The 18,717-nt window shown below is 34.9% G+C and overlaps 1 protein-coding gene and 1 pseudogene across 8 annotated transcripts in view; both read left to right on the plus strand.

Moving 5' to 3' along the window:
* Positions 1-18,717, plus strand: part of LIN7A (lin-7 homolog A, crumbs cell polarity complex component) — a 252,847-nt gene that overhangs the window by 182,315 nt on the left and 51,815 nt on the right. For all 8 annotated transcript variants that reach the window (XM_007194951.3, XM_028162019.2, XM_007194953.3 and 5 more), the window contains one exon: positions 16,666-16,737. In XM_007194951.3, the coding sequence (XP_007195013.1) occupies positions 16,666-16,737 (72 nt within the window). The remainder of the gene's footprint in view (positions 1-16,665; positions 16,738-18,717) is intronic.
* LOC103016318 (lupus La protein homolog) lies at positions 13,940-15,344 on the plus strand (annotated as a pseudogene).

The raw sequence follows: 18,717 nt of genomic DNA on the forward strand, positions 1-18,717 counted from the left end.
AATTGTTATAGAAAAATTTATCTATAGCAAACATTGCTTCCTGTAGTAAGTATAAAAGATCTTTATTTCTGTGTACCACATAAATTGGCAGAAAACCAGATAGGGAATTACTAGAATTATAATTTGTTAATATCTTCTCTTCTTATTGAACTGTCCATAACTCAGTTTTAACTTCATTTAACTTTCAAGTAATCAAAATAGAAAGAAAAAAAGCAAAGCAAAACAAAAATAATTAGTAGATTATGAAATAAGTCATACAATCTGATTCTATTTATTTATTTTTTTTGCATTAGGAGTGAAATTCTGTGGTTTAAAAATCATATGTCTATCTCCAATAGGATTTTTTCTAATTCACATTTTCTTATGAAAATCAGGAGGACCCACTACTTAATATGTCTGTGCCACTAGGATTCTGATGAGTAATGCTTATAGATCCAATTCATTTTTGTGTTTTGATGATCTGGCTCTGATGTAATTGGTAAAATACTGAGTTAAATTATATAGTGTATGCTTTCATGCTCAGGAGTTAAAGAAAATCAGGATAAGTCTAATGTGAATTTGGTAGTGAATATCCAAAGTTGATCAGGAAATAATTATAAATAGTCTGTTTCTCTTTTCTATCAATCCCATCCCTTTCTTTCATTTTTTATCAGGCTTCTAGTTACCAGTAAATGGGCATGTATTTTCTTGAGTCTATCTGAACAGAAGCAAGAAGAGGTAGGAATAACCAAGTATGAAGTATATAAGCTATAGTAAAAAGGCTAATTGATAAACTCTGTCTTTTGGACAGATGATAAGATCTATACATGGAGCGCCCTTCATTTTTCAATCATTTTTTCATAAATACATTTGGCACATTTATAAGATTAAATATGTTGGCACCGTTAAAATAATGTAGAAGACTATTTAATACATGGCGAAAATATTCCCAGTATTTTAAGTGAAAAATCAGATTATAAAAGGTATGTAATGGCTGACTTGATATTGATTTCTTAAAATCAGTAAATAAGGCAGACTAGAAATAAATCCCCCAAAATGTTAACAGTGGTTATATCCTGGTATGGAATTATAAATGATTCTAATTTCTTGCTTGTACAGTTGTACAAATTTTCTATAGTATATATCGATTACTTTTACTGTCAAATCACTTTTTAAAAATTTATTTCTTTGTATTCCCTCTCTCCTGAATATATTTTATTTGAAAAGACCTATATATGAGTTATTTAAATTCAAGGTTAAATATAAGACTAAGGCTCAGCTTATAAATTACATAAATAGATGTTGGAACCCCTCAAGACCCTCACATCTTCTCACTCTAAATTTCTCCCAAAGGATAACATATACACAAAGGACTTCATTTGCCAACTAAATAAATAGATAACTCACAAATTATATCTTACAGCCCATATACTTCCTCTAATATTCGGTCCTACATATCTAGCTGTCTACTGAACATCCCTTGGAGATCACACAATGACTCAAACTCATTATCCTGCATCCCTGCCCATGCCACCAAACTAGACCCCTTTCCATCTTTTCTCACCCAGAGGCTTCCAACACCAAATTCTGTTCAGTTTATTCCTTAATCATATTCACCATTCTACTCTGAATTATATCCAGCATCTCTTGCTTGCCAAACTATAATAGTTTCCTTTTCAACCATGATCCATTTATGATGTCCTAAATATTGCACAGAACATAATTTAACTAAAAATTTATTCATCGTTTATCTGAAACTCCAATCTAACTGTGCATCCTGTATTTTTACTGTTACCTCTGGCAACTTTATTACTAGCTGTAATAATTTTATTTCAATCAACTGAATAATCAGGTTGATTTTTACTGAGTTAAAGTTTTTCTTTACTATTCATTTGATTAACTGATATGACTCATATGACACTGACAATATACTCCTAATTATCCAAAATTATTAGTTCATTTTCCTGATAAATACCTATTTTAAGAAGTAGAAATTGATTTTACAACTCTTGCAAACTTTTAAGTACGCTGGTAAATTTCAACCCTGCTGAGCCAATATCCTAGAACTTTGGAATCCTTCATGAGATTTCACGTTGTCTTAATCCAATCAGAAAAAAGAGCAGATTTTAAGCCCCAAACCTTGTTTGAATTTTACCCAAAGTAAGCAAATAGAGATGATCCAGCCCCTTTGAATGGTGCTATACTAATTGGAAATGACATCTTTCCAAAATTTTGCTCAGGCGTTTCCTGTCACAGGGGACTCTTGCTGTGTAACAACGACAGGACAGGAACAGCTGCCTTAAGGGAATTCTTTTTTAGACAACCATAAGGAAAGAGATTTCTCCTTGGTGGCTTGTCCACCTGCTATGGGGACCCTGTGGAAATCATCCGTTATTTGTGGTCTTATTTTTTCCTTGCAGTTATTAAATAATTTGTACAAAGTATTTGTACTACCTTATGAAAGTTATGTGTGTTAAGAACCGACTAGGAAATATAAACCAATTATAAAAATAAGTAGAGAAATTAATGGTTAATGGCATAGTTTTTAAAATTATAGTCATTCTTCAGTTTTATAGTTTCACAACTAATGCTTCTTCTTTTATATAAGAGAATAATTATAATTAGTTGTAAAACTATAAAACTGTACAGAGTATTTTCTGTTCCCTTTGGAAAATGTAAGTATATGGCAGAATCATTTTAATTCACTTACAACAAATGATATAACTAACTTTTGGAAATTCTTAAATTGATGGAGATTCTGAAGACTGTGATATGTAACATATCAATAGTCCTGATGCCTCCCTACTGAGTTCCTACAGAACTAAAATAGAAGGGAAAAAAAAAAAAAAAAAGAAAGGCTGTGCCATCCATTTACTGTCAGGCATGAAGGGGCATTTAATCCTCTTTGGGAAGTGATCCCAGGTTATCCTCCTTGAGGGTCCTCTCATCCCTGCCACATCATTTGGGAAGCACAGTGCTGGAGAACTTTCTTAATGTGCCCTTCTCATTAGAATTAACCTATAACAGCATTTTAGAAAAAGTTCCTGTCCCTTTATAACTTGGCTAGGAAGATGAGTAGATATTGAAAGGCATCAATTTGTCCAAAATGTTCCTTATCTTCATCTATATCTAAGCATTGGTGATCACTTGCAATTCGAGACTATATTTTCCTTCAGTCTAGTAATACCTTTTTCATAAATTCACTTTAACACACGAGTTAGGTCACAAATTATGGACCATTTCAATTCAGCTTTTCTACTGCTGTAGTCTACTTAATGTCCTTTAAAGCAGATCACAAATGGCATGTATCACATTGCAGCAGACAGTCTGAGTTATGGAGTCTCACGTGTGGACTGGGAGAGGTAGACTTGAGATTTCAGTGCTTTTAAGGTGGTATCATAGCCAGTGGTCCAGGAGCACTCAAATCCTCTCCTGCATTCTGTCCTTCTTCTCAAGGAGTTACCAACCAAGGAACCAACGTGAAAGGCCCATAACCAAATAGGAAACAAACGACCACTTTGTTATTAGCATGGAAGGCACCCAAATCCTCTCTAGTACGGCTCTTTCTGGTAAAATGTAGATTGGAGAATGAAGTTTGGGCCCTTACATCTAAATGAGTCCCCTTTTTTCTCCAGTCTGAATCTGAGATGTCAGGTTTGGCTTAAAAAGGTATTATAGAATAGAAAACGAGAGCTGCAGCTACATCTCCTCCAAGCAGGCAACTCCTACCTGAATTCTTGTGACATGGGTGCAGAAAGAGTAGAAGATGGGTCTCGTGGCTCCTAACCCTTTTAGAGACACTGTCAGTAACCCTGGTAAAACCATGGCTTAATACAGTTCCTGGCTGCTGACCAATCATGTGAGCAGATAGGTCTTCCTTCTCTGGGGATATTGAGGCAGTAAGTAAGCAGGTGTACAGAGGCCCACACTTGAAAGAGAGGGGTCAGAAATGTTTAGTTACCCCAAATGTCACATATTTTTCAATCTTCAAATTCAGTGATTTTTGTTTTTGATTGTAGGTAATGCCACAATTTCTGGCAAGAATGTCAGTTGACATATTGATTTTACCAGTAATACTGTCAAACGTCTGTTTTAATGACTGAACTCTCTTTTTATTTTTTTATTTTTATTTTTTTATAAATTTATTTATTTTTGGCTGTGTTGGGTCTTTGTTGCTGTGCATGGGCTTTCTCTAGTTGCAGTGAGCAGGGGCTACTCTTTGTTGTGGTGCGTGGGCTTCTCATTGCAGTGGCTTCTCTTGTTGTGGAGCAGGGGCTCTAGGTGCGCGGGCTTCAGTAGTTGTGGCACGTGGGCTCAGTAGTTGTGGCTCGCGGGCTCTAGGTGTGTGGGCTTCAGTAGTTGTGGCACAGGGGCTTAGTTGCTCCACAGCATGTGGGATCTTCCCACACCAGGGCTCGAACCCGTGTCCCCTGCATTGGCAGGCGGATTCTTAACCACTGCACTACCAGGGAAGTCTCTGAACTCTCTTTTTAAACCATTTCAACCTAATAGAGTTGTATTATCCTTTGCTTCTCTATACCTGTCAATGTTTTTCTTGGCCAATGGGTGGCGTGTTTTCATCAAAGTTGATGGTCAAAGAGAGATGTAGGAAAAGACATTACTGGAGATATTTCATTCTTGGATTTTCACAGGATTGATTTGACTCTTGATGGTCTTACTGTAGTAGACATGAATTGTAACCAGTGTGTACCATTTTCTTTTCTTTTCAAAAAATGGTTGGTTCTAGACATTAAATTTTATACCCTAAATTTTGTGGTTTATAGGAATTCTAACACTGTGATTTTAAATGGAACATTTCCACAGTTAGAAAAGCGTATGGGAACAATATGGATACATGGATTGCTATAGATTTAAATGTATAACATTTAATTATAGCTGCCATTTTTCCAAAATGGAAGAAAGAATTCAAGGCAAAAATTAGATATTTTTTGAATATCTCTTCCTTAATAGATGAGCCAGTTTTCAATTGGTCTGGAATTATTTCTACAAAGCTTCCTAAAATAAGTAGACCATGTGTTTGGTGATGAAATCTCTATTTCTATTTTATTCTAGTCACATCGAGTACAGTATGCACATTCACATCAGGGCACTCGATTTCTGCATGCATGGACTCCACTAAATGCAATTAAATTTAGAGCCACAAATTTATTTTAGATACCTCCCTTGGCCTAAAATTTGCTTTTAGAAAAACTGCCGAGTTTTTATTATAAATACACTGTGGCTTAATATTGTGAATGTTGTCCAACTACCCAGGTGGCCTCTAATTATATAAGGACATGAGGGGGCTCAGTCTTCACTTTTAGTGTTATGAAAATATTTAAGTATTTTAAAATCAGAGTCCACATCAAATAACTTTATTCAACTCTTATCTCAGTTTCCAAATCTGAAAAATCAAGAAATCCATTAAAAAAATTATAGGTAGCTATAGATATAAATATCAGTCTTAATACTTACATTGCTTTTTTTCTTATTAAAAAAGTACGTTCTTGCTTGCTTTTTAATAAAAACCTACATATAAGAAGCTTTAATGAATATTATAAAGTGGTAGGATTTGGACCATGTAATTTTCTCATTTAGACTTTCTCATTCATTTTCTCTAATCTGATCATATGTCTTTCTACTATTTTCCCTCTTGAGGTAACTTGGTTTAATGCCATTTTCATTTTTCACAATGTTGCTGAAAAATTTATTTCTTTTTTCCAGTCACTGATATAGAGAAGTTTATTTAATCTTGATTACAATTCTATTGACATTTCAGTAGCTAGCCCATCTATAATAAGACACTTTGAAAGAGATATTACCATCCATTAAAGTATATGTTGCTTTCCACACTGATAAACTTTGAGGAATGGGGGCTAATGTTATCTTTTTATTATATTAAATACTTTCTTAAATATCTGTAGGTTTTTGTGTTTTAAAGTCTTTATTTTAGGTTTCCAAAATAACAATTAAGTTTCTGAATATTTTCATCTCTTAAGAAATATGTTCTGTTTTTTAAAAGTCAGGTTTATTGAAGTATAATTGCCATCGAGTAATATTTCCCCTTTTCAGTGTACAGTTTCAGAGTTTTAGTAATCCCATACAGTCATGTTAACCATAACCTTTATCAAGATATTAGAACAGTTCCAACACCCCACAGATTTTCTCATACCTGGTAGTCAATTCATCCCACCCCCAGCTTCTGACAACCTTTGATCTGTTTTCTGTCCTTATTATTTTGCCTTTTCCTGAGTATCATATAAATGAAATCTATAGAGTCTGGCTTCTTTCACTTAGCAACATGCATTTGAAATTCATCCACATTGTTGCATGTATGAGTAGTTTGTTCCTTTTTATTGCCTAGCAGTATTCCGTTGTATGGATGTGCTTCCATTTGATATTCATTCACAGTTGAAGCCTATTGAGTTTTTTCCAGTTTGTGGTGATTATGAATAAAGTGTGCTTGCATCTAATTTTTGTATGAATATACATTTTTTATTTATCTTGGATAAATAGCTAAATGTAGATAAGTGAATCTTACAAGTTTAGGTTTAAATCTGTGGAAAACTATTAATTTGTTTTCTCAAGTGGATGTGCCATTTTCTATTTCCACAAGAGTTCTAGTTGTTCAACATTCTTGCACATACTAGGTATTGTTGGGATTTTTTTAAATCTAGACATTCTAATAAGTGTGTACATGTGTCTAATTATGATTTTAATTTGAATTTCCCAGCAACTAATGATGTTGATTATCTTTTCATATTTGCAACCCATACACCTTTCTTGATGACATGCCTGTTCAGATACTTTACCCAATTTTGAATTGGGTTGTTGTCTTGTTATTGACTTCTGAAAACTCTTTCTATATTCTGGATGGGAGGCCATCATCAGCTATGTGTTTTGCAAACATTTCCTCTTAGTCAGCTTGTCTTTTCATATTCCTAATAGTGTTTTTCCAAGAGTTAGTTTCTGCATCTTTTTTTTACTGTGACTTTAGTCTATCCTCTCTTAGTTTCTAAACCCTCATATTAACAAATTTGCTTTGATTTCTAATGAAAAAATTATAACTTTTGGAATTGGAAGAGGCTAGAAGAAAACAGGCTCTAAATATAGCATAGTTCTGTATAACATTTACTTGAGTAATGTAGCAATGAGGAATTCTCTTGGCTGAAAGTAGCAGAAAATCCAACTTCAGTGGCTGAAACAAATAGACTGTTTTTCTTCATTACAGTTAGTTGAGAGTAGGCAGCTGCTCACAGGGATTCAGGAGCTCCATGGGATCAGAGCTGATGTCTATGTGTTTCCTTGGCCTTTCTCTTGCAGTTACAGGTTGCTACTACAGCTGATAATATCCACAATCAGGAAGAGAAATAGAGGTGGGGAAACGGACAGTGTTTATACCAAAACAGCAACACTTTCACAGAAGCCTCTCATCTACTTCCAGTTGAATTCTCGCTGGACAGAACTGGGTCATGTGGCCAGGCAGTGCTGGGAGGAGGGAGTGGAAAATGGGGGTGGGGTAAGGTGAGCCTAAGTAGTGTTTGCCTCACGCAGCAACTTTAATTAACATCAAAATACAAGAGTCAACACAGCTATCTGCAAGAGCGGAAGACAGAACAATCAGAATCTAGTTTTGAACTCAATTTTTTCCACACTTCTCACCAAGCAGCTAAATTCTAAAGGCATCGTTCCAACCAAATCTTAGACACGCATATAATAGTAATAATAGAAATATAGCAGCTATTATAATAAAAGTATAAGAATAACAGGTTATGGTTCATGAAGCCACATACTTTGTGTTGTTTGGCTGACTCTTGAAGATAGCATTTTACATAGTAGAAAACTAAGATGCACAGATAGCAGGTCCCTTAAAGTCACATAGAAAAGGAGCAAAGGGCAAGAAACTGATGATATAGATTTGTCATCCCTTTCCTACACCTCTGTACCAATCGGGGTTTTCAAGATCAAGAAGAATGATTCAGTGTAAAGTTTATATTGCGATATTGTCTACATAGTCTATGATAAATGAGAGCTCAGAAGCAAGAATCCTCTTGCACTTGAATTTTAGCTGTTTGTTTTAACTCTAACTGGGAATTCTGTTGTAAATTTGGTCCAGAAGAGAAGCTTTTATGACATTTGTACTTGATATTCTCCCAGTGACAAACTTTCCATCCAGAAAAGGTCGGCTATCTGCTTTTTAATATAAAGAAAAGTAAAATTTAAACTATTCACTTAAAATATTTTAAAACACTCCTTCTATAATGAACATTAATACTAATTCAAAGTTTTAGAAACAGCCAATATTTTTTTTTCATATTTTGGCCCAGGTGCCTAACCTACTGACTAGAATAGCTTGTAAGTAAATATTAGTTGAATGAATGAATAAATGAATCTTTTTCAACCAACTCACCACAATTCCACTGCCTTTATTGAATTGATCTGTATTTGTAAATTGTCAGTAGCTTAGAATAGGTTCTAAAAATACAAAATGCTATTGAATTTGTGGGATTTATTCAAGGTTAGGAAATTATTGACTAAGATGTAAACTAAAACTCTATACAAGAGTTTTTATAAATTATTTGACTTTCACTAGGAATTAAACCCATATTATCCAATAGAATGTGCTTAGAAATGCTGTAGTTAAAGGTTGCCAGACATTTGGGGACCCAAAAGATTCAGAGGACCATAAGCCCCATGCACTGTCCCTTGAAGAAGCTCATACAACCATTTTCTGTTTTCCCCTTCAGAAACTTTCTCAGGGTATCTGGGAAATACTTTAGCTTTCCATAACACCTTTCTTCAAAATTTTATACTCTTACAATTGTCCTTGAAAAGTAAGATAGGCAGGGATAGGTTTTGCCCCTTAGGAAGTAAAAAGCTAAGAAACGTTCCTAAGATGACATAGCTAATGGAAATAGAATTAATATCTCCAAGTTTTGACTTGACTCTATAACTAGACCATGACCTTTTTAGATCACTTTTGAAAACCAACTATCAGAATCTATTGTATTTTATAGGAAAAAAGACTGACAATAATACTGGATTTATTTCACTTAATCTTAGTATGTTATAACCGGAAAAGAGGATTAAAATGCTCTTTCACTTTCATTTGCAGTGGCGCATTTGTTGGTTTCAGAACCGTATTGTTGATTGGCAGCCACCACTTGTATAGTGGTAGACACCGTATAAAACCCAGAAACTTTTATGCAAAATATAAGTACTTGTGACATCTGCACATCTGTTTCAACACATGCTGCCAAAATAGTAGTGGTCCGATGTTGTCTCAATATAAGAAAACCTGCTGTGGTTAAAAGAGGAAACATTTGGGAGGCAACCAGATATCAATTTCTGTGCCAAATTGGCCACTAACTAGCTGTGCATTTGTGGTTTTGTTACCATCTCCATGGCTGTTTTCTTGTGTGTAGAATGCCTGAATCACAAGTTGTGAGAATTAAATGAACTCATAAATATAAAATGCTTAGCACTACTCTTGGCCTACAGTAAGTCCTTGTTAAATGTGCACCAGAATCATGATATTTGACTCCAAAAATTATTTACTGAACATTTACGAGACACTTCACTAGTGCTATACAAGTGTTGTTTTACAGCTCACTGATTATTACACATCAAAAGAAAATATATAGCTTGATTCATTAGTTCAGGGTTTCACAATCTCAGCATCACTGACATTTTGGCAGATAATTCGTTATTGTGGGGAGCTGCCTTGAGCATTGTAGGATGTTTAGCAGCATCCCGGCTACTGGGCATGTCGACCACTAGATGCCAGCAGCACCATCCCTCTCCCCATTTGTGACAACCCAGAATGCCTCCAGACATTGCCCAGTGTCTCCTGGAGGCGGGGGCAAAATTCCCCTAGTTGAGAACTACAGTCTTTGATCAGTTCTTTCTAAAAGTGTTCATAGACTCTTAGTCCTAGAGGATTCTTCCTCAAAGATCCCAGGGTCAAATACATTGGGAAACATTAAATAATAATGATAATAGTAATGATAATAACTAATTTTTTTATGCACTTACTACATCCTACAAACTGTTCTTATCTTATTGAATCTTCACAACAGACCTAGAAGTTAATTGATGCTTTAAGCACATTTTTCAAATGCAAAAATTGAGCCCCAGAGAAATCAAGTAACTGACAAAAATCATACAATTAATAAGTGGCCCAGGGTTTGTTTCCAAGCCATCTCCAGAGCCTGTGCAATTATCTATATATAGTACTACTTCTTGCATAGCACATTTTTAAATTCACAGTTCAAATTGGGGTGTTAAGGATAATTATTCTTAATTTGTATTTGCTTTATCTCAGGCTCTTACAAAATTAGTTTTTCTTTTGTGCTTCAGTTTTCCTCCTTATTTTTATTTTTTATTGAAGTATAATTGACATATATTAGTTTCAGATGTACAACATAGCGATTTAATATTTGTATACCTTGTGAAATAATCACTACAGTAAGTCTAGTTTAAATCCATAACCATGAATAGTTACAATTTTTTTTTGCTTGTGATGAGAACTTTTATGATTTACTCTCTTAGTAACTTTCAAGTATGCAATACAGTATTATTAACTGTAGTCACCATGCTGTCCACCGTATTCCCATGACTTATTTTGTAACTGAAGTTTGTACCTTTTTGCCCACTCCCAACTCCCCTCTCTGGCAACCACCAATCCATTTTCTGTATCTATGAGCTTGGTTTTATTTGTTTGTTTGGTTTGGTTTTTTTAGATTCCACATATAAGTGAGATCATGTGGTATTTATCTTTCTCTGTCTGACTTATTTCACTTAGTATAATGCCTTCAAGATCCATCTACATTGTTATGAGTAACAAGATTTTACTCTTTTTTTTTGGCTGACTAGTATACCATTGCATGTATATACCATATCTTCTTTATCTGTTTATCCACTGATGTTCACTTAGGTTGTTTCCATACCCTGGCTCCCCTAAATAATGCTGCAGTGAACATGGGTGTGCATATATCTTTTCAAATTAGTGTTTTCATTTTCTTTGGATAAATACCCAGAAGTGAAATTACTGGATCGTATGGTAGTTCTATTTTTAATTTTTTGAGGAACCTCCATAATGCTTTCCATAGTGGTGCACTAATTTACAATGGCACCAACAGTACATGAGGGTTTCCTTTTCTCCACATCCTCTCCAACACTTATTTCTTGTCTTTTTGGTAATACCCATTCTGACAGGTATGAGGTGATATCTCATTGTGGTTTTGATTTGCATCCCCTGATGATTAGTGATGTTGAGCATATTTTCATGTGCCTCTTGGCCATCTGTATGTCTTCTCTGGAAAAATATTCAGATCCTCTGCCCATTTTTATATTGGATTGTTTCATTTTTGTTTTTGCTGTTGGATGAGTTTTTCATATATTTTGGATATTAACCTCTTATCAGATATGTGATTTGCAAATATTTTCTCCCATTCAGTAGGTCGCTTTTTCATTTTGTTGATGATTTCCCTTGCTGTGTAGAAGCTTTTTAATTTGATGTAGACCCATTTATTTTTGCTTTTGTTGTCTTTGCTTTTAGAGTCAGATCCAAAAAATAATCTTTAAGATTGGTATCAAGGATCTACCACCTATGTTTTCTTCTAGGAGTTTTACGGTTTCAGGTCTAACATTCAAGTGTTTAATCCATTTTGAATTAATTTTTGTGTATGGTCCAAGATAATAGTTTAGTTTAATTCTTTTGCATGTGGCTGTCCAGTTTTCTCAACACCATTTATTGGAGAGACTGTCCTTTCCCTATTGTGTATTCTTGCTTCCTTTGTCATAAGTTAATTGACCATACATGTATGGGTTTATTTTTGGGCTCTCCATTCTGTCCCATTGATCTATGTGTCTGTTTTTATACCAATATCATACGGTTTTGATTACTACAGCTTTGTAATATAGTTGGAAAACAAGGAGTGTGATGCCTCCAGCTTTGTTCTCCTTTTTCAAGATTGTTTTGTCTATTCAAGGTCTTTTGTGGTTCCATATAAATTTTAGGATTGTGTTCTATTTCTGTGAAATATGCCATTGGAATTTTGTTAAGAATTGCATTGAATCTGTAGATTGTTCTAGGTGACATGGTCATTTTAACAATATTAATTCTTCCAGTCCATGAGTACGTAATATCTTTTCATTTATTTGTGTCTTCTTCATTTCTTTCATCGATGTCTTATTAGTTTTCAGTGTACAGGCCTTTTACCTCCTTGGTTAAAAAAACGTAGTTTTTGGTTTAATCAATTGATGACAACCATTCCTCCTCCCCCAATTATTTGCTACATGATTGTCCTCATAAACATCCTTGAATGCAAACAAACATGTCACTCCCCCAGAAAAGATGACCACAATGACTCCAGACAAACTCAGTTGGCCAGGAGCCAAGGAGGGAGAAATTTACTCTGCTTGAGGAAGGCAGAGAATGTTTAACAGAGAAGACAATATTTGAATTAAGCCTCTAATGATTGTGTTAAACTTAGATAAATAAGAGTCTTCCTGATGGAAGGGCATTCCACACAGAACATACAGCATGTGCAAAAGCCTGGGCAACTAAGAGGGTGTGATATGTTTGGGTAATGGTCAGGGAGGAGAAAAGGAAGTAGGAAAACAAGACTAAAGAGGAGGCTGTGCTCTGCATTATTTTCACTAGCTTGACTTTTGTAAGCATTTGACTTTGCAACCTTTACTGTAAGGGCAGCAGACAGCCAAGAGCACAGAAGCAGTATGGTCAGGTAGGTACTTGATGTTGATAACTAAAGTCTATAGTGTTTTGTTGGTAGAGAGACCCAATTAAGACATTAATGCCGTGCTTCGAGCAACAGATAATAAATAAGTTAGGATGGAGCAAATGGGTCAAATTTGAGAGAGTTTATTAACAAGAGAAACAGGCAAGCAGGCTGGAGAAAATCCTCCTCTTAAATGGGCTGTAAGAGCAAGTAAGTGGCATTTATTTGTGGAAGGGCCATTTCTGTGAAACAAAACGATGCACTTTCAAGGAAATAACATGGAAACACGCTTAGCAGTTATTTTGATAACCTAAAGAATTTGCATTAACAGGTCCCAGTTCCACAAAATGCTCTTCTGGAAACTTGTTCTCTTCCTGTTCAGATTTCCCACAGAAACTGAATACCCCAGTTATTTAGTGGAAACATAAGGATAAAAGGTGGATCCTGAGTAGTGCTCCTACCTCTCTCCTCCAGACCACTTTGTCTTTCTCCTCCTAAATATGCTACCTGGGAAAGATGAATCAGCATTAGTGGAGATTCAACCAAATATATTTGAGAAATGAGCCAATAAAAAATGTTGGGAAATCAGTCCCAGACATTCAATGAATGGTTGTTGAATGGATGAATTAATCAAATTTTGAATTCACCTTAATAATTTTTGACTTAAGCATATAAAATAAGATTAATAGAAAGGAAAAAATCTTCAATTAAAATTTTCCTATTTCATCTTTTACTGATGTAGCTAATGGGTCACTCCTGAAAAATACTCCAGCATAATACCAAATGGACTTTTACCCCTGTGCCTTATGCAGTAGATATTTACAAATTTATTATTTAAATCTTCAAAATGAGCATATAATCAAGCATATTTAATCGTCTTATTTTTTCAAAATATCTTCTTCAAACTATCATTTAAAAGTCATCCTCTATACTTCAGTTTATTTAAAATTGAGCAATTTATTTTACGACTGATTTCCTAACCCCCATCCCTGGTAGTTTAAAGGAAAAACAGTTTTTCTATTATGTTTCAATAATTTGTATAGTTGTGTCTAGAATCATAATTAGTAATAATATCTGCTGTCTAAGGAGTACCTGCTGTGGATGGCGTTTTGAAAGTATTTTTTCAAATAAAAACAACCATACTGGCCGGGACAGACCCCTGTCTTCTTTAGGTGCACCGGGCAAGCCGGCGGTGCTGGGGAGGGGAGATATTGCGGTCGCTGTTAGTGACCCTGTGGCGCGTCTCTGTGGGACCGGGAACGTAAAGATAGCCAGAATGGCAGAAAATGGTGATAATGAAAAAATGGCTGCTCTGGAGGCCAAAATCTGTCATCAAATCGAGTATTATTTTGGTGACTTCAATTTGCCACGTGACAAATTTTTAAAGGAACAGATCAAACTGGATGAAGGCTGGGTACCTTTGGAGATAATGATAAAATTTAATAGGTTAAACCGTCTAACAAAAGACTTTAATGTAATAGTAGAAGCATTGAACAAATCAAAGGCAGAACTCATGGAAATAAGTGAAGATAAAACTAAAATTAGAAGATCTCCAAGCAAACCCCTCCCTGAAGTGACTGATGAGTATAAAAATGATGTAAAAAACAGACCTGTTTATATTAAAGGCTTCCCAATTGATGCAACCCTTGATGACATAAAAGAACGGTTGGAAGATAAAGGTCAGGTACTAAATATTCAGATGAGAAGAACATTGCACAAAGTATTTAAGGGATCAATATTTGCTGTATTTGATACCATTGAATCTGCTAAGAAGTCTGTTGAGACCCCTGGCCAGAAGTACAAAGACACAGACCTGCTAATACTTTTCAAGGAAGATTACTTTGCAAAAAAAATGAAGAAAGAAAGCAAAATAAAAGAGAAGCTGAATTACGAGCTAAACACGAGCAAGAAGAAAAAAGTTAGCAGAAAATGCTGAAATGAAATCTCTAGAAGAAAAGATTGGCTGCTTGCTGAAATTCTCGGGGGACTTAGATGATCAGACGTGTAGAGAAGATTTGCATGTCCTTTTCTCAAATCATGGTGAAATAAAATGGATAGACTTTGTCAGAGGAGCCAAAGAGGGAATAATTCTGTTTAAAGAAAAAGCTAAGGAAGCACTGGATAAAGCAAAAGATGCAAATAATGGTAACCTACAATTAAGGAACAAAGAGGTCACCTGGGAAGTTCTAGAAGGAGATGTGGAAAAAGAAGCATTGAAAAAATAGTAGCAGATCAAAAAGAATCCCTAAGCAAATAGAAGTCAAAAGGTCACAGATTTAAAGGAAAAGGAAAGGGAAATAAAGCTGCCCAGATTGGGTCTGCTAAAGGAAAAGTACAGTTTCAGGGCAAGAAAACTAAATTTGATAGTGATGATGAACATGATGAAAATGGTGCATCTAGACCAGTAAAAAGAGCAAGAGAAGAAACAGACAAAGAAGAACCTTCATCAAAACAACAGAAAACAGAAAATGGTGCAAAAGACCAGTAATTTAGTAAACATTTTTTATTCATTTTAATTAGATTTTAAGCTGCTTTTGTCTTTGGAGGCTTTTAAAAAGAAAACCGAATTAGGTCCACTTCAATGTCCACCTGTAAGAAAGGAAAATTTTTTTGTCATTTAACTTGTCTTTTTCTGTTGTTGTTGTTATCCAAATGAGTATGTTTTTATGTATAATTCTGTTTGTGTTCTTTCAGATTATTCAAATATCAAGAGAAACATTCTTCCACTAAATTGCCTTTGTAATATGAGACTGTATTAGTGCAAAGTAATAGAATGTATACTGCATTAAAAAAAAAATACTAAATAAATATTCTTTACCCATTATTCAGATGGGCAAAAAGAGCGTCAAAGTGGTAAAGTAGTTCAACCAAGACCTCATAGTTCCCCAATTGTATTGTAAGGCTCAAACGTAGGTCTGTTAGTCAGCAAAACCTGTATGCTTTCTATGACATCATTCTGGGTCCAGATTTTACCCCCCATTCTTTCTATTTCATCTAAATGTTAACATGAACCCATAGTTGATATGTTGTTCTGTATTACTAATTCCAAGAATCTCTTACTTTACTTGTCTTTGCTCCTGAATCTCTATAGTTATGAATTATGAATCTGTATCAGTAACACATTCCAACTTGCATACCTTCCAACATGCAAGGAAAAGATATTGTAATCCCAGCTCTGTGGAATATTTAAGTAATTTTTTTTTTTTTAACTTTGGGTTTATTTACTTATTTATTTATTTATTTATTTATGGCTGTGTTGGGTCTTCGTTTCTGTGTGAGGGCTTTCTCTAGTTGCGGCAAGTGGGGGCCACTCTTCATCACGGCGCGCGGGCCTCTCATTATCGCGGCCTCTCTTGTTGCGGAACACAGGCTCCAAATGCGCAGGCTCAGTAATTGTGGCTCACGGGCCTCGTTGCTCCGTGGCATGTGGGATCTTCCCAGACCAGGGCTCGAACCCATGTCCCCTGCATTGGCAGGCAGATTCTCAACCACTGCGCCACCAGGGAAGCCCAGCTCTGTGGAATATTAACTTAGAAAACTATGTTTAAAATGTTACCTAGATTCAGGAAATAACTATATACATTATTTTTATTACATATTTGAGAGATAGAACTATAAATAATGGTAAAAAATTTTACCAACAGCGGTTTTTATAAAACCAAATATAAAAGTTTTGTCACTTGATAAACATGGATAGCCAAATTAAAAAGTGAATAAAAGTGATTGCCCTCTCTTCTCTGCCCTAACCACTGCCTACCCCCCCGCCCCCCCAAAAAAATAGGAGGGATTTTTGGTCCAAATCATCAGGATAATTGATTCAAACCTATTTCATTTTGTGATAGGGAACTTCTGTCTTACAATGAAAATTTATTGTCCTACCTGCAATGAAAGAATTGATATTCTTAATGTTCTTACACATTCTTTTTTTATGTGAACATTTTAGGTGTATCAATATATGCATGAAACGATAACTGTTAATGGCTGTCCCGAATTCCGTGCCAGGGCCACAGCAAAGGTAAGAGTTGAGTAACTTTAAAAATATACTTAACCCCAGTGATCTAGTAATTGATTGTGCGCGTGTGTGTTTCAGGTATTCTCGTGTGTACACTGTAAGAGAATTTAGACATCAGTGGCAGCCCAGAGTCTAGAACCAGTACTACTTCCCAGGTAAAAATCCTAATGGAAAATTGAACGTTTCTGCTGCTTCTGTAGCTTAAGAAAGGAGAATGATTTCATTAAACTCACTGAATGTTCATTTGGCACAAGCAAATCTGCTGGTTCATTGTATGAAATACTTCTTGGTTTTCTGACACATTCCTCTGATCCAAAAGAACCTGTTCCCTATTCAACGCATGAAGATTTGTACAAGTCTAAAAGTTTTACTCAAGCTAGACATGACAAGAACTCACCTGATACCCACTGATGCAGGATTCTTCCATGTACTCAGCAGAGTAGCTGAATGAATATGATGTTGACCTAAAGGGAAGGTCTGTTACCTGTTTTGGTAGTGACCACATTTGCTCTTGAAAAACTCAAATCCAGAGATTGCGGAGACCTTCCGAATGAAAATGTTACAGCAGTAGGATCATGAAATTATCTGGAAAACAGACCATAGGAAATAATAGTTTTAAACTAAAATCACTAATGCAATTCTTACTTTACAAGTACAGAAATGTTATAATAAATACACATTTGCTTTTTAAAAGCTTTTCTCTTTCTAATATGTGTAAGAAATAAGAACTGCTGAAAATAATCAGAATTTTCCATTTAATTCTTTTGTGTTACATCACCTATTGTTTGGTTTCTCTCCTGATTTTTCAGTTTTCATTCCGTAGCTGAACACTACAGATTTGTGATTTTTTTGTTTTTTGATTTTTTTAACCCAGGCAAAAAGAGGGTATTATTATCATTACATCATGCTTTGCTTGTACTGAAGTGGAACACACACAGAAAAATGATCCCTACATGGTTTAATTAAGGGGAAAGTGAATTATGTAGTGTTTTACCATTCTCATTTCTTATTCATGTAGAACAGCAGGATAGCAGCATAATGTTGCAATAGCACAATATTTTCTGGTTGTTTCTGGGCTGTCTGCATTGCATCCATGTCAGCCATTAAAATCTATGCATGACAGCAAGGTTTGCATGAGCAAATGCATGTAGCTAAAAACAAGCCATTATTTCCATATCATTCACTATCTTTCACTAAATGCAGACAGTAGCATAATGCTAAATTGATGTGATAATGCTGTGTGTGGAAAAGAATGTACAGTCGTTGGGAATCAATATTTTCACAGTGTTGAGTAAATCACTTTATAGTAGGTATCTAAACAACTGTGGTTAAGGCAGTTTACCAGAGGTGGAAAATAAGAAGCAGGCAGAAGAATCTTTTCTTGATAGAAACTATTTAAATCTTCTCCATGGAGGGGAGGGGGGTGAAAACTAATGGTAAGTTGTTTCCTTCAACTTATTTTTAAAATTAATATATATGAATTTTAAAATAAAGTTATATCCATATTAAATGATATTTTGTACATCTAGGTATAAAACCATGGACTGCTCATTTTGCCTACGTTACTACAGTAGTTGAAATATTAATGTAAAATATAGGGGAAAAAAACCTGTGCCAGATAAGAGGACCTCTCATAATAATATGGAATATTGATATGAAGTAATTATAATCTGTTTGGATCTATTATTTTCTTTTAGCTTTCTTTTCTTTTAGCTTTCTTTTCTTTTAGGCGTTTTCAATTAAAAAAAAAAAGAAACTAAATTTTCTAAGCCAGTGGTTTGGCAATAGCAAAATTCTAGATGTATTCACCAGTATATATACATATAAGTGCTCCTCAGTGTATTGAATACATTTATGTGCAAACACCAAGTTAGACTGTGTGTCATACAAAGAAGTGTAAGCCACAATCTCGGCCCTTCAGGTGCCCATGGTCAACATATATACAGTATATACAATAATTATAGTTTATGTACCATATGTAGG

The sequence above is a fragment of the Balaenoptera acutorostrata genome, chromosome 11, assembly GCF_949987535.1.
Source record: "Balaenoptera acutorostrata chromosome 11, mBalAcu1.1, whole genome shotgun sequence".
NCBI lineage: Eukaryota > Metazoa > Chordata > Mammalia > Artiodactyla > Balaenopteridae > Balaenoptera > Balaenoptera acutorostrata.